General features: G+C 33.5%; 1 protein-coding gene across 13 annotated transcripts in view; it reads left to right on the forward strand.

Annotated features, from left to right (window-relative positions):
• LOC137642719 (uncharacterized) overlaps positions 1–17,500 on the forward strand; it is a 546,468-nt gene that overhangs the window by 446,828 nt on the left and 82,140 nt on the right. For all 13 annotated transcript variants that reach the window (XM_068375541.1, XM_068375545.1, XM_068375540.1 and 10 more), the window contains 7 exons: positions 1,456–1,547; positions 1,860–2,030; positions 6,174–6,344; positions 7,274–7,461; positions 14,753–14,932; positions 16,137–16,358; positions 17,377–17,500. In XM_068375541.1, coding sequence (XP_068231642.1) covers positions 1,456–1,547; positions 1,860–2,030; positions 6,174–6,344; positions 7,274–7,461; positions 14,753–14,932; positions 16,137–16,358; positions 17,377–17,500 — 1,148 coding nt within the window. The remainder of the gene's footprint in view (positions 1–1,455; positions 1,548–1,859; positions 2,031–6,173; positions 6,345–7,273; positions 7,462–14,752; positions 14,933–16,136; positions 16,359–17,376) is intronic.

Below are 17,500 nucleotides of genomic sequence, written 5' to 3' on the forward strand. Positions count from 1 at the left end.
CTATCTTATTTTGAATTGCTGATTAAAAGCATAAAGAATATTAAATTCCTAATCCATGATGTTGATAATCATCTCGAGTACCTTAGTTGAATGAACTCATTGTACATTTTATTAATTTCTTCAATACTCTGACTATCCATTGCATCAAGATTTTCACAGACTACAACATTCACCTCGTAGACCTAAATATACAGTTAATTCTAACAACCTAAACCCTCTCTTTTGTGAGACTAAGTGCTACATAGTATTAAAAAAGTTGTCATCCAATTGTGACCAATTTGTGTAAGAAATTTTTCAATCGCATGGTTGAATAGGAGGAACTTCAGAACCACAAACTTGGAGCTGTTTTTTTTTTTTTTTTTTTTTGAGCAAGTGAATTTAGGTCTGGCTTCATACATTATCCGTTATACATTTCACAATCTTATTCATTTTAGTTTTTCTAATTCTGTTGTAGTTCATTCCTTACTTTCACATTTCCACAGGGCTGATTTTTCTATCTTTTTTTTTTTGAGCAAGTGAATTTAGGTCTGGCTTCATACATTATCCGTTACACATTTCACAATCTTATTAAATTTAGTTTTTCTAATTCTGTTGTAGTTCATTCCTTACTTTTACATTTCTACAGGGCTGATTTCTCAGTTAGGGTTCGTTTACTTTTAGCTTTCTTTTTCAACTACGGTTGCATATTAGCTTCACTAAACATAAAAATTCAACAAAAAACGATTTTAAAACATATTTTTTTTTTTCGTATTTCAACAAAGCTGAATTATTTAAAAGCAATTCAATCTCTTTCATAGATTATCGCTCGCGTTGATTTCGTCTGTCTATTTGCATTCAATATCGAGTTAAAACTATATATATATATATATATATATATATATATATATATATATATATATATATATATATATATATATATACATACGCTAGTGTACTTGACCCGTCAAAAATAACGGCTAAATATTCTAGATAAATGTGCACACACACACCCTCACACAGAATCAACCCTCCTCGCCACCCCCTCTGTCCTGTCGGGGTACCCCCTCTTAACAGGGTATGAATACTTCCTCCCCATACCTGAGAGACGAGAGACCGAGTAGTTATACGCCTGGCAATGCTGCTCTGCGACAGGAAGGAAATATTATATTACATAATATATATATATATATATATATATATATATATATATATATATATATATATATATACACACACATTATATATATATAAATATATATATATATATATATATATATATATATTTATATATATATATATATATATATATATATATATATATATATATAAATATATATATATATATCCAGACACTTGTTCTTCATTATAGGCTATAGGGAAGATTTATACAGGTGTGTGTAACTACTGTATATGTATGTATGACTGTATACAATGATTAATTTCCCGGAACCTTCAATCAAATTTCTAACATTTTAGGTCTGTGGATGAACACTCCGACGGTCGTTACATCTGCAAAGCCATAAACAAGTTTGGTTCTATTGAGGGTGACGCTGAAGTTGCGATTCGCAGTAAGTGACCATTTAGATTTTCATGTAACTATTTGCATATATTTCATACTATTAACATCAACATTTTCATTTGGCTTCAAGTCTGCTATTCATTTTTTTTAGTTGTCTCCACCGAGATTTCAAAAATTACAATAAGATTTGTCTTATTTTCAATTACCAGTTGCGTACGAAGAAATGCATCTTTAATAAACAGTCTATTGGTGCATTAATCAAATATAACTGACTTCTTTATCACTGGTAAATAATCTTGATCAGAATTCTTTCTCTATGTAAATTCAAGTGTCAATATCCTAAAATCTTTGCCTCCCACAGGTCACACTAGCGTTGAAGTAAGCGTCATCCACGAGCGTGTTGAAGCCGGAGATCATGTCAGTCTGGACTGTGAAGTGAAGTACGATGAAGCTCTTGAACCCGAAATCACTTGGCTTCATGATGAAGATGAGATCGACTTGGATGGTGATAACTACCATCTGGGAAAAAGGGGTATGGAGATACAATTTCTTCATATATGATAGCAGATTACTCCGGCAGATTTTAACACTTATTCCAAGAGAGGTTTCACAATCTAGCGCATCTAATAACCATAACTAGCAGAGGATAAACATTGCCAAAGTTCTTCCCTGATCCTTATCATATCACAGGAAATTTCTTGCTACCGTTCATGTCTCTCGTAAATGCATTCGTCTCAAGAGTCACATATGAATTTGTATGTTAGTCCGGCAATCGATGAATATAATTCATTTAATTCTGGTGGGATAAATGTCTGCTATTTAGCCGACCTAAACGAAGTGAGATATGAAAATTTGGGGATTTTTGATAGATTCAATGTTGGCAACGTTAGGTCAAAAATCACAAAAATATGTCACTTGCGTTATACAGTGGTACCTCAGTTTATGAGTTTAATACCTTCAGGGAGCACACTCGCAAACTAAAACAAATTTTCCCATAAGATATAAAAGAAATTAGTACATAAATACATATATACTAATTTCTACAAGTTTGTAACGGGAATTATTGAACAATTTATTACACCTAACGTTATAAATGAATATTAATTATAATTCACAATAAAAAAAATAGAAATATTGACCAATTAACTCGCACTTTACCTTTGAGGATAGTCTTGGCTGGTGTAAGGGAGATGAGAGAGGAAAAGGAGGAGAATGGGGTTACTGTCTGGAGAGAGAATCTCCCTTAGGTAAAATATCTGGCGTTCTCACTCATGATCAACGTTCTCTATAACTAAATGAATCACTTAGTTTACGCTTTCTGGACAACTTTCCCAAAGAACCTGTCTAGAGATGACTGCGTTGTTTGCCTTTCCGATGCCTTATCTGGGTGAGGTGTTTCTACAAAATTTTGCAGGATTTGCCACATTTTTAACATCCTAATTTCACTTGAAACGATAGGTTTGTCACTCTGTACATTGACGGTAAATAGATTTGTTGTTCGCCTTACCGATGCCTTATCTGGGTGAGGTGTTTCTAGAAAATTTTTCAGGATTTGCCACATTTTTAACATATCCCTAATTTCACTTGAAACGAGATGTTTGTCGCTCTGTACCTCCTCTTCACATTAAATCTCATCCGCAATTTATCGTCGCTCGTTATGCAAGTCCATCAGCTCTTCGGTTGTCAGTTGTTGACTGTTTCTCAAAAAGCTCATTGATGTCATCATTGTCCACCTCTAACTCCATTATCTTTTCCAAGGACACAATTTCATTGTCACTGCCTCCTGGATCGGTTCGAATACCTCAAAATAATGTTAAGCAAAGCATTCAGGTCACAGTTTCCTAAAGACAGAAATGAGGATTTTGTTGGTGACTCCTTCCCAGGCTTTGCCAATCATTTTGAGGCACCTGACATGCAGAAATGTGGAAACTCTCAGATAGTGATATTGGTCCCTTTAGTGACATCGAGGCATTGCTGGAACATTGCTTTTGTGTACAGCTTCTTGATATTACCTGCTGATCCATTGGAGTGGTGCTGGGTGGTGGTAACTTGATTCTATTGAATTTCAAGTTCTCCATTAGGTCATCTTCAATGGCTGGAAGATAGGCAGGAGCATTGCCCATTAGTAAAAAAAGCTTGGAGTGGAAGGTTCGTCTCCATAAGGTACTTTTTGACCTCAAGAATAGAAACCCCATTGACCCATTCTACAGACAAAATGCAAGCCACCCAAGCCTTGTTGTTTGACCTCTGCATATCGTTCAATTGCTTCTTCTGTACCTTTTACTTCTTACAACTCGTGCAATCTTCAAGTGGTACACCAGGAGAGGTTTGATTTACCAACCCCTGCTAGCATCAGCACAGAATCGCAGAATGACAAGTCTTTCATGGGCTTGTGACCACGAATTGCCTGTACCCCTGCTGTAATGAAGGTGCTTCTGGGCATCTTCTTCCAAAAAAGACTGGACTAGTTGCAATTGAATACTTTCTGCAACACTGAAGACTTTTAGAATCCATAAACCTTTTAAATTCTGAAACACATGCGTCTTCTGCCTTGTCATTGGAGCTCATAGCCTCACAGTGTCGCACAACACTATGCATGGCAGTTTTTCTCTTAAAATTTTCAAAGCCTCGGTTCGTCTTGAATGTTTCTTTTTTTCTGCTAACATAGCTAGCTCATTTTTTTACAAATAAAGAATTCGGTAATCGTATCTCCTGCTAACTACTTTTCACTGGTCCAGATAACTTTTGCACTTCTACGGTAATTTTCTCCCTCTTCTTACTGTCTTTTCTAACCCTCTTGGGAGTCCTCTCGATACTGTACTGTTAGCTTGACGATGAACAATAGCAATCCCAATTTGGCACAGAACACGCTGTCACAACTCTATAAAAACAGTTCCAAGGACGCTCACAATCTACTGTAAATGATGCTGCTATGAGTGATGCTCGGAGAGTGAAAAGGTTAAGATCTGAGCAAGAGGAGGGAGATGTGAGGTAATTTGAAACAAAAAATGGTGTAAAAATCACGTTATCAGGGTGTGAACACGGCGTGGGTGGCGTAGGGAATTGAGTAACATCTTTCTGTGCATCATGTGCTAGTCTCGTTAATACTTCTCCACAGAAAAATTCTCTTAATTGAGCTAAATTTTTATTTGTAGACCGATGCTATGCTTGTAATCCAATTCTAATTTGTATGCCCCTATCCTGATTTTCTCGCATTCAAAGTTACTCGTAAGCCGAGGTACCACTGTAATGATGAGAGATGAGAGCATCAGATTTTCAAAACTAATAAAAGGACCTCCTAAGCAAAACGAATGCATGCTATGTAAAAGCATAAAATCCTAACATGATGAGAGCTCATGACTGAAGAAGAAAAAGGCTTGTTAGACTTACAGAGGAGAATTATGAAGTGGGAAATTGGCAGCTTTATCAGTAAAAAGAGTAAGGATTTCTAAAGCTGGTTTTGATGATTACAAAGGAAGAAACCTCTAAAGAACAGGACATAACTAGAGGTATGATAAACAGTAACTAAGAGAGATTTTTCTAGGAAATTCTTTAGCTACTCGGGAACACACCCAGTACTTATCCATATCTTTAGCGATAAAATACGAGAGGAAAAGAGAAAACAGGTGTGAAAATAGAATGAATGAACACGTGTATAATCTGAGATCGTGAGGAGTTTTAGCAGGACTGGTTGCAGGGTTGGTGAAGGTTGAGGTTGCATGAGAAGAGCATTGAAAGAAAAGAGAAAAATTAAAACGCCGGATGTGTCACCCAGTGCTTGATGGATGTGAGAAAGGTAGAACATGCCAAGCAAAACTGCTGCACAGATTAATAAGACCACCAATGAAGATACTGAAGATAATTTTACCTAAATAGTAATGAAGTATAACACTTAGAATCTTTTCCACATCATTCATCACGTTTTCAATATATTTATGGGGGATGGCATTTTTGACAGAATGGCAGATTATGATGACAGATTGATATACAGTCCTCTTTCTAAAGTCAATTGCAGTACTTTGGAAAAAAACTATCCTTTGAATTATTAAATATCTTTAAGAAGGAAGACGTTTGTGGTTGACACTCAAGTAAGTTGAGAAGTTTCAAGAAGAAAATGTAAAGAAATCGTTATTTTTCGTTTATTGGTTGCATAAAAATCATATACACTAACAGGAAAAATCAAAGAGAAGCTTGAACTATTCTTGATGCGTATAGAGGAATGCATTAGATAAAAATTTGTTACCAATATTGAGGAAAAGTAATATTAGAAATATAATATGTAAGACTATGAATTTGAAGCAGGTTTTAAAGGGTAAGATGCGGAATAATTATCAAATAGGTCTAAGGAACTAATAACGAGAATAAAAAAAAAACAACCTAGAAGTTAGTGTTTAATAGATAATTTATTTCAGATCTATTTCAGTCTTGTGAATTAACGATATTTGAGGACGCTCCACGATTTCAAATATGTACCCAAAGTCGCGTAGGTTATCAGAATATGTCTTGAGTTTCTAAGAATTTTATCTATTCCATGTTAAGTAGGATCATTCAAACGCACCTTAGGAAAAACTGTATCATCTTTGGCGAGTCATTTAAGTTGAGGAATAATGGCTTATTTTCTTATAAATTTAGTTATCTATACATTACCTTAAATTTCCCTTTTATTCTACTCCAGAAAAAAGTGGTGACGATGATGACGACGATGAGGAAGAGGACGACGATCGTGAGGAAACCACTTGGGTCCTGGAAATCATGCAAGTGCACGGAGAGGACTCTGGTGTTTACACGTGTCGCGTCAAGACCGATTTAGACACAGCTTCTCATGACCTCATACTTAATGTAGAAGGTTTGTCCAGTTATCATTAGGTCATAAAATTTCGAAAACTATAGTTCTTGAGATATTTAATGGAGGTCTGTTTATGAAAGAACGGGTGTAAATACTGACTATATTTTCAAACATACTGAAGGGGTGTTCAGGAATGATAATGCAAAAGGATTGTTTCCTATATATTCATAGAAGCAAATTTTTTAAAGGGAGAATAAAAAGAAATGCATCTAGAGATTAAAGTTACAAATATATACAGAAAGTCTGTTCAGTTACAATGAGGGGGAAAACTTTTGCAGATTATAGATGCAAAGATGAAAGGAAGGTTTGTTTACGAAAGATAAGAGAACAGACCTCTGCAGATTATAGATAATACGGTACAGTTTATCAGTCTTACCATGGTAGCAATTTGATCATTTTCTCGCAAGCAATTCTCATTTGTAATAATAAAGTGTATTCCATGGTTCAGACAAGTAGATTAATCCAGATATTAAAATTCAATTTCATTGTAATCTAAGAACGAATCTTTTTGTTTGAAGACTAATAACTGTGAACTTTCGTCTTGGCAATTTTTTTATGTATTTGAAGAAAATTCATAATTAATAAATAATCAATATATACATTAGATATATGAACGAGAAACGGCAGGACATTGGTGATACGTTAGCTAAGTTTTAGGTTTCAGGGGTACGTCTTAGAGACTTAGACAATGGAAGCTATTGTTAATTTTACAAAATGAAAAGCCAAAAAACAACTCATCTTACATTATAACGGCCACCGAGTAACTTCCCACTACTGTTTTGGTGAATAGACTTGAAATGCATCAGGATAAACAATAGTTAAACAGCCAGTCTTAGAATAGGATGACATTATCATCTAACAGGCAAAAAAAATCACCCTGCAAAATCATAGCCGAGACCTTTTTCTAAAAATATCCCTTGATTCGACAGACGTGCCCAATCCACCTAAACTGAAAACAGTGAAGTGCGAAGACCAAGCAGCCTTCTTGGAATGGGCGTCCATGGGCGACAACAACGCTCCCCTCCAGGGATACGTCATCCAATACATCACCCAATTCCATCCAGATGACTGGAAGGACGCAGAGAACCAAATTCCATCCAGCGAGATGACCTATTCTGTGAGTAGATCCCGGACATCTTTCGAAAGTCTTCTAATGCCGTCACTTATAGCTTCTAGGTTCATATTATCTATACCTAAAAGGGTTTTATAATCTGAATGAAACGAAGTGAATGGCCTTTGCATTTTCCCTCACAGTGATTAATTATATTTGCTGACATGACTCACAACTTATTCCTTATGCTGGCTTATCCTCTTCTGACTCCTTATGCTGGCTTCAGAATCAGCTGACAATGCTCTGGCTTCCATGAGTTTCGAATCTACTCTGCCTTCATCGTTTTCATGCTGGCTTCAGCATGGTCAATCGCATATGCTACTACTACTTGTCTTCCAAAACTGTGATGGTTTTATTTCTTTATGTCAAAAGCCAGCCTCTCTTTCTTCTTTTCGGTAAAAGTTATTTTTGTACATGCGAAAAAATAATGTGATTCGTATTTAATTCCTTCATGGATTTTCTTATTTAACATGATCTTGATACATTCAGTTATACCACTAGAAATACATATGAATGTGATTACCTAGGGATAGTTAATGTCTTTTATCATAATTGATGGTGTAAAAAAAATTCAAATTTCCCTTGTGGTTTCTCTTATTAATATACCAGTTTAATATGCCTACTTATAAGTATTCCATTTAAGATATAATTGACCAAAAATGTTGTGTACGAGCTATTTAAATGAAAATATATATCATTCTCTCTGCTAAATGATACTCATTTCATCACTTATACTATACTATAGTCGCTGCAGAAATTCCGGGCAAAATAAGCCCCACCCCCTGATGACGTCATAGCCAATCATGTTATCTCCCGCGTTATAAGTTAGTATAGTTTGAAATTTGTAAGGGGTTGTACTGTGACCGCTGCTAACATGGGAGACAACGTGATTGGCTATGACGTCATCAGGGGGTGAGGCTTATTTTGCCCGGAATCTTTGCGGCGACTATAGGAAGGGTACGAAAATGCTTAATGCTTACTTAGAAGTTGATTATTTGGTGTTACTGAAATGTATAGAATCTACCGATGCTATGTCTTCTGTTTACCGCCATGTTTCCTAATCTTGCTTTTGTATTCTGAGACTTTGCCATTCTCTACTGGATACCAATTCTATTGTTCAGAGAGATGGCTGGGGGATTTATCCCTTTCAATATTACTGCCAGCTAATTTACTTTCCTATCAGAGCCATCCCTCATCTAACCTTTCGTCTTAACTAAGCTGTTAGTTGTTATTTTTTCGATATTGAAAAGTCCCTTACCTCTATTGATAATCTTAGATAATGAATTAATCTAATTTACCTTTAAAGTTTATAAGTGAAATTAATGTTCACCGGTTTTTCCAACGCAAACTTTTACTTGATAGCAGTTTTAATTCCCTTAACTTAAATAAACTTTTACCATCTTATCTTATTGACTTGTGAAATCTGTTCTTCATGTATCTTAACACGTTAACTACCTTTGTCTTATCTGTTATAATCATATTCCTTTAAACGGAAGTATTTCCAGGAAGTCAACTATATCCTCCGGATTCCCAAGTCCCACGCGAAAGCCCGTTTTTCGGTAAATTTGAGATAATCGTATAATTTATATTTTCTGTTCGTAATACCAAATTAATTAGAATTATGTACCTAGGATAAGCAGCTCGTCATTCCAGAAACATAATTGGGTTTCGTAACAACTAGGACATCATCCCCCCTATTTTGCTGGACTCGGACATACTATCTCTTCTAGGGTCCTTATTATCAAAAAATAAATAAATATATATAGCCTCCTTCCATCACTCCCACGCAGTGACCTAAGAATCAACGTACTTAGGTGCACAGGAACCTCATCTACCAAGACATTTCTTATTTCCCAGAGACACATATCACACCAAGAGCCTATTCCTTTTTGACAGCACTGGTCATGTAAGCAGAAATGGGTGGTACGACAGTACTCAGAAGTCTAGAGTTAATTAGCATATGATTCACTTTTTGAGATACATTAGAGATCATTATGGTGTAAAGTTTACTTCATCGGAGCCAAAGATTTAACGGCTAAATTCCAAAGGACCGCTACACGGTGAGAAATATTTCAAGTTTGTTTTGCCCTCTGTTGGTTATGTGACTTTAAACTAACGAAGACATATTTTCTTGACTTAAACTACATACTACAATGCTAAATCTTTTCAGTAATGCTCTTTTCCCATTGGTACATAAGCAACATTGCGTTGAAAGAGGGTGTATTATTGCGAAACTTAAACAAATTTGAGAATTCTTTGTAGGAAAATGAAACCGCGTTTCTCAGCGACTTTGCTCATTTACTTTTTTGCAAACTATTGGTCTAATAGTGGCATAACACTCGTTAGACATCCCTTACGCATTGCTAGGGTAAACGAATGGTATTTGCTAACGACTGAAATTTTCGGTTATGAGAAATGCTCAGAAAAAAATGAGAATACATGATACCTACTAATGTTTATATTTCATCTTGCATCCTATGGAAGCCGATAAGAAAGATACTGAAACCCCTTCATCCCACAACCCACCCCAATCCCCTATATAGAAGGGTATATCTCATTCTCTCAGGCGACCAATTGCTTTCAAACGCTGCCGCTCTTTCTCTCCGTAAGAAATTTTGCTTTCATTTTCCAGATCTGGATTTTGGAATGATCAGTGTTAAGCTTGTATCGTGTTGTTGTTTCTATTTTGTGTTTTCTTTCATATGTTACAGTTTCATTGAGCATCAACTGAAATATATACCTAAAGGGACAATGATATATTATCAGATAATATTTCTGGATTTGCAGTTCTATTTCAATGCTAAAAAAAAATCTTTTGAGAGTTATCATGTGTAGTAATGTTCAATTGTTTCAGATAATGATTATTTCCAATAATTATATAGATGTCTTACTTGATGTTTACTTAATTTGCACCTAACTCTCAAAATAAGTTTTGTTTCACAAACATACATAATGCTGTTTTATCTTTCTTGATTTCTTGTCTGTGTTTATACGAATCTAAAAAACACAATGTTTGCCTAATTGTATTATTTTTTCCTCATAATTGAAAGCTTGGAGCATGATGGAGGACTCGTGCTGATGTGTCGAAGATTAGATATTTTTTTCTTTGCTTCATGCAACGTATTTTGAGAACCTGTGGCATGTTGTCTTTTATCGAAATTCATCTTGAATTTTCTTTGTTTGATTTTTCAGGAAAGTGTTTGCGGGTTTGACGTATCTCAGTACAGAGCTTTTTTTATGATGCATAGAATTTTTTTTTATGTTTTTTTAAAAGTACTGTTATTAGTATACGTAAAGCCTTGAATGCATTTAAACATGAAATTTAAACATCCATACAAAGAAATTTACAGAACACAACTTGCATCACATAACCATTAAAGGTACATATCTAATACAATTAAATTATATATATATATATATATATATATATATATATATATATATATATATATATATATATATATATATATATATATATATATATATATATATATATATATATATATATATATATATATATATATATATATATATATAAATATATTTATATATATATATATATATATATATATATATATATATATATATATATATATATATATATATATATATATTATACAGACAATGCTGTAAACCATACTTCAATTTTTATGTAGTTATATGATAATTCATACAAGCTCTTTTTCCCTTTTTCAAAAATTAGGAACTATTTAAAGTGAGCTTTTTTTCTCATAGATGTTGTTAGTATAGAATCGTAAAGATAAATAAAAGCTTGGCTATAGTTTAGCAAACTAGTTCTAGAATACATTTAAAGAGTACGGTTTTTCTAATGAGACTGTAGATGTATATGATTAGTTCCTGATCCTCTCAGATTGATTTTGACATTTCCCTGAGGTAAACTGTGTCCTTTTATATTCTGTAGACACATAAAACATAAAAAAAATTAGTTCTTTATTCCTAATTTTTAGTCAGTTATGGAGAAGGTTAAATCAAGAGTGCCAGTCAATGTTCGTGTTACTAATTGTATCCCTTATCTAAAATTTAAATTTTGACCCCGAAGTAGTAGATGTTTTTCTTCAATTGCTTGATTTAATTAATAACTGACTAAAAAAAACTGTCATAAAATATAGTTTAACATGTAAAAACAAAACTCAGCACATTATGTAGAGCCAGTTATGAAGAAAAAAAATCTCCCCCATACTCCTTGCCAACCACCCTTAATTCCTGGACTCTGCATATCCCGATGTAAACAAATCCCTGGCGGCAAAACATTGAACTAACTATTATTTTCTTTTTCCCCTCTTCTAATCCTCCTTTTGACCTCTCCTCTACCCCTGGCTCATCATCGGTAGTCTCGCTTCCGCACCATGGCTCTTGTGAGTATCTCTCTCCTCTCTCTGTAGGTATATACAGTATATATTCAGATAATATCTGCCATTCTCTCTCGTGTTTACTCCTTTACCAATCTTCCTCTTCTTTCTAAATCTTAGTTAGGACATATAATGGCTTCTCATGAATCACAGCATATATAAATGATTATAGGCATACAGGCACAAACTCATTCTGAAATCCTTTGACTTCTTTCTCGTCTTCTTTTGTGGTCAATAAACCTCAGCTTCCAAGAGTAGTTGCCTTTTTGTACATCAGCTGCACGCAGCCTTTGGGCTACCTCATTTTTTTTCCTATTTTATTTACAGTATGTAATCGTTTCCTGAAAGAGCTTTGTTGAGTGTTAAAGAGCTTTAGTGACCATCAACATGCCTGGTTTAAATGTCTTTTATATAACAGTTTTATAATGAAAGACACTTTTTTATAAGAAAATGTTTTTTTTTGTTTTTTTTAATTACGTCATAAATTATGTGTAGCATCTTATTGATAATTGCTTAGTGGCATGCTCGTTTCGTCCTCCGTGCATAGTGTTTTTGTAAGTGCTATTGTGATCTTATGAAAAAGCAAATGCAACGATCTGTAATAGTTTTCTTTTTTATTTATAAAACAAGACATAAACAAGGTGTTTCACCATAAAATAATTTATTTTAATTGAAAATCGAACGGGCCGCGTGTTTGAAAAACGTTTTCTCAATAACTGTACTTAGCGACCATTCTCAACTCTAAAAGCACAAATATTCTTCAAAATCCATTGTAATAATACCCAACAGGAGAGCTTTTCCAGAACGTTAGTATGTAATGATTCCATGCCATCATATTCTCCGAAAAAAAAAAAATATTCCTCTTCATCGTCAGAGATTAAACATATTCCGACTCCATTTGATCAAAATAAGCCTGTTTCCATTCCTTGATTTCCCACATGGCTAAAATTATCTTAGGGTAGAATTCTCTTTCTTTCGAGCACTCAGAAATCTGGTTATGTTAGGTTCAATCCCATAGAAAAGCGAAAGTTTTCGCGAATAAAGTGTAATATGGTTGAGTATCCATTATAAATTAATACTATTTATGTTCTCCAATGGTTCTCATTTCTATATTGGTAACGGCCTCTTTCAAGCTTTCTAATATTCCATTGACATGATATACAACTTAATTAATGCCACTTATCACACTTAGGATTAAACTAAAGCTTATATTTAACACCATGTCATTATAAATCAAAGAAAAATATATTAGAAATGTCCTAATGTACGTTGCAGCCTACTTTATATCTAAAAATATATACATATTAAATTATCTTATCTAATTATCTCATTTAGTCATATATTTATCAAAAAAAAAACATCATAATTAAAAGTGGATGTAAAATCATATCGATTATAGTCTCCTGTAGTTGTTAATGATTTAGTACAATTAGAAGTGTAATTATTTTTATTACAGTCTCCTGTATTTGCCCCAAAATACAAAGGTATTTCTTGTCCATGTTTCGAGTACAGAGCGCCCTTGCCATGTCATCAGACCTCCTCCTCCTCCACCTCCTTTGGTTACAGTAATACAGTTTTATGGCAGGAAATCTCCTCTGTAGGTGGTCACCCAGTCATGCCCCATAACCCCCTCCCAAGTATGTCAACAGGTGACGTCCTCTACAGTTTTTCTTGTGGTCTTCGCCAGTTGTGTTGAAGTACTATTGAAAGCAATATCCCTAAGTTCTGTAGATTTTCAAGTGTAATATCTAAATATATATATATATATATATATATATATATATATATATATATATATATATATATATATATATTACATATATACACACATACATATATACATATATATATATATATATATATATATATATACATACATATATATATACATACTGTATATATATATATATATATATATATATATATATATATATATATATATATATATATATATATATATATATATATATGTATATATATATATATATATATATATATATATATATATATATATATATATATATATATATATATATATATATATACTAAGTAGTAATTTCTCTCCCAAAATATGTTATCTTGACTATTTTGAAATAGAAGGAAATGAATTCGATGACTCCCTCTTCCTTTACCGCAGTCAAAACGAATTATCTTGAGAATATTAGTTTAGTATATGATAACTGTATTAAGAAATCATACCGCATCTACGTGTATTCCTTTTCATCAGCATTCCTATGGGTGTTGCTGATTATACATAAATCTATGGTAGATAAAATTACATTATGGTAATTGTTACCTATAAAGCTTAACCAAATTAACATTATTAATCATAAAAAAAATGTATCACTATAATGGTTATATGTACGTCATTGGCAGCATGTCTGCATTACAGTAACATTTTTTTTTCCGATTTAGACTCTTGTGCTTATCTTAAAAATAAAGTATGATGATATTTTCTAAATTAGCTTTAGCAATTTGACCCCATTTTAACCGACCAACGCCCCCTCCCCCACTGTAAAATTTGGATACCAGTTTTTCGTAGGTATTCGAAGTTAGAGCCCGCCCCTTCCCTCCCTGTATTTCTGTGTTTGGATAGTCCAGCAAAGTTATCTTTCCCTAAGCTAAAGAATAAACATTATATGACCAGTTATTTAGTTAACCCCTCATCTCTGCTTTACAATAGGTGCCATGTGTATGCGTAATAACAAGGGTAGATCACTGTTTTCTTAACATATATTCTACAATTAGCTTTCTATGCAATGACAATATCTCTATGTAATCAAAGAAGTCCTGGATATCTGTATATACAGTGAATCTCTACCTGGAAATGGTATAACCATTATCACCACCGACATGAGAATCAAGACGTGAAATTGGCCACACTCACTAACCTTTCTTTTCCTCTTTTCATCTTTGCCCATCTGCAGGTTCAAATGAGTCCCGGCATGAACTACACCTTCCGGCTCTTGGCCTTCAACCGCGTCGGCATGTCGAATCCAAGTGAGGACACTTACGAGTGCGCCTCTCCTGGTTTACCTCCAAGTCATCACCCGAACAACGTGACGGTCGTTCCAAATGCTCCCGGCTCTCTGCACATCTCATGGGATGTAAGTAACTGAAAGGAGATGTGGAAGGGGGTCAAGGCTTGTGATATTTTGTTATTGTTCTCCCTAAATATGCTGTGGAGAAAAGCTGACAGGAGAATCATGTCAAAAGGCATTAGAATAGTGTCACTTTTAAAGACCTTATGACGTTATTCAGAGTTAAAATCCAAGGTGTCAAAACAGAGCTTACTCTCAATCTCCAATTTACCCCAGTCTTATATCTTCTATTAAAATGGTTCTAGATTCACGAAGAACAGACAAATATAGCATGACTAAGACAAGGGTATACTTAAAAGAGCTAATGCAATTACCAGGGCTAAATGTGGGAAATTGGATATTTTTTCCATCGATCTTTACTTTAAAAACCATTGTCGTGCAAATGGTAGAAATGAACAGGATGGACTGAAATTAGATTTGATTAAAAACATGTTCAAGCTGACTGTTTATATATATATATATATATATATATATATATATATATATATATATATATATATATATATATATATATATATATATATATATATATATATATATATATATAAAGGTTTTAGCTGCTTTTATATTAACTAATTCAATAGCTCAAGACGATGATCCAGAAAAGGGAAAGATTTATAGATATACATTCAAGATATAAGAATATTTAATTGGTTCTAGCGTGCCTTAATATAAATTATGGTTTATAAAACTGAGAATATCTTCGGTATTTTTTTTTTATTTAAGGGTGATGGAACTTTCATAATATCCAGAGCATATCTTTAATATAAGGTGTATAAGACTGGAAACATTTAAAAATATATATTTCTTACTTGGAGTCATATCTCTTTCATATCTTTTATCTAATGTGAATAGTAAAAATTTCCCAGAATGTCTTTCATTGATGGTTAGTAACACTAAAAAAAATTCTAACGTATATTTTACTTCAAGTAAATAAGACTAGAAAATTTTAACGTATCTTTGACTTCAAGTAAATAAGACTTGAAAATTTTAACGTATCTTTTACTTCAAGTAAATAAGACTAGAAAATTTTAACGTATCTTTTACTTCAAGTAAATAAGACTAGAAAATTTTAACGTATCTTTTACTTCAAGTAAATAAGACTAGAAAATTTTAACGTATCTTTTACTTCAAGTAAATAAGACTAGAAATGTGTATAGTGTATATTTCCTTTAAGATAAACGATGCTGAAAATATTCTTTCCTCGCAGGTCATGGACCAAGAAGAACACAACGGTGCAGACTTCCACTACAAGGTGCTGTGGCGACCACTTGGCAATGACACAAAAGATGATGAAAAAGAGACCCCAGAGGATGAAAATGGTGATGGAGGAGATGACGACGAGGATGGGGATGAAGAGGCAGGTGGTGATGATGATGATGATAAAACTGAGGATGGTTGGCAGTTTATGATAATAGAAGATTGGGAAGAGGTAAGTAAGTCATGGAAACAAAACTATAAAGTTGAATAAATAGAATAATTTTATGATGAATGATGTACAAAAAGATGTGATTAACAGAGATCATTTCAATTTTCAACAATCATGGTTATTAGTTCTAAATACCCATTAATTGCAAGATACAAATAACTCAAATACAGAGGAACAAGAAGATAGAGAGCAGCATTTAAACTAAAAAAGTAGATATGTTCAGTGGTTTCCCAAATACTGAATAAAGAGAAGAGGAAAAGTCTTTCCCATTTAAACTATATATTATATATGTTAAAACCCAGTACAGTGCAGCCTATCACGAGAAAAGGAACAAACTTAGCTGAAGGCTTGGGCTTTTAAACTTGAAACAGAAATAGTTGTATGTTTAATTACATGAAGCTGGGAAGTGCTCGATATTTCAAGAGATAAAGAAGATAACTTAGTTCCGTCTCGTATACTTATGGATAAGCTATAACTTGTCATTTCTGTATGGATAACTTGCTAGTTGATCTAGTTAATGATCATTTTCGAAAAGGGAACTCAAGGTCATATGAGCGTGTGACCGGAAAAGAAGTTTAATTTCCGTACTACAAATCATGTCTTGGCCGTATCCCATAAAAAGAGATCAAGTAAATTTGGTTGGATTGAGGTTTATTTTCAATTAGACACCAACAATTACGTTGGATAATATCTTAACGCGATGTAATTGACCTTTAAACAATATCTTACATTCTTTCTTTACATTTGGTTCAATGTGAAAGAAAATTAAATGCCTGATCCACGATAAAATATATTCTTTATGATATTAAGTGGTTGACATTGATTACGAAATGTGGTTGTTATAAACCAACGTACAATATATTTATTCGAGAAAAAAACTATGTTTTGCATGAATTCTTTTATTTAAGCAACGCCACATAAAAAACATCTAAACTTAGATATCAACATAACAGGCCCTCAAAAGAAGGCTTAGGACAAGGTGAACATTTTATTTAATGGTCTAACTTTTTTTATATTGCAGAATGAGGTTGACCTCGAAAACTTGCCTCCATACCAAGAATATCAAGTGGTAGTCGAGGCCCACAACATATACGGTGAATCTCCTGAGCCTGTGGTACCTATTCTAGAGCATTCTGGCCAGGACG

Source organism: Palaemon carinicauda, chromosome 6, assembly GCF_036898095.1.
Source record: "Palaemon carinicauda isolate YSFRI2023 chromosome 6, ASM3689809v2, whole genome shotgun sequence".
Classification (NCBI taxonomy): Eukaryota; Metazoa; Arthropoda; class Malacostraca; order Decapoda; family Palaemonidae; genus Palaemon; species Palaemon carinicauda.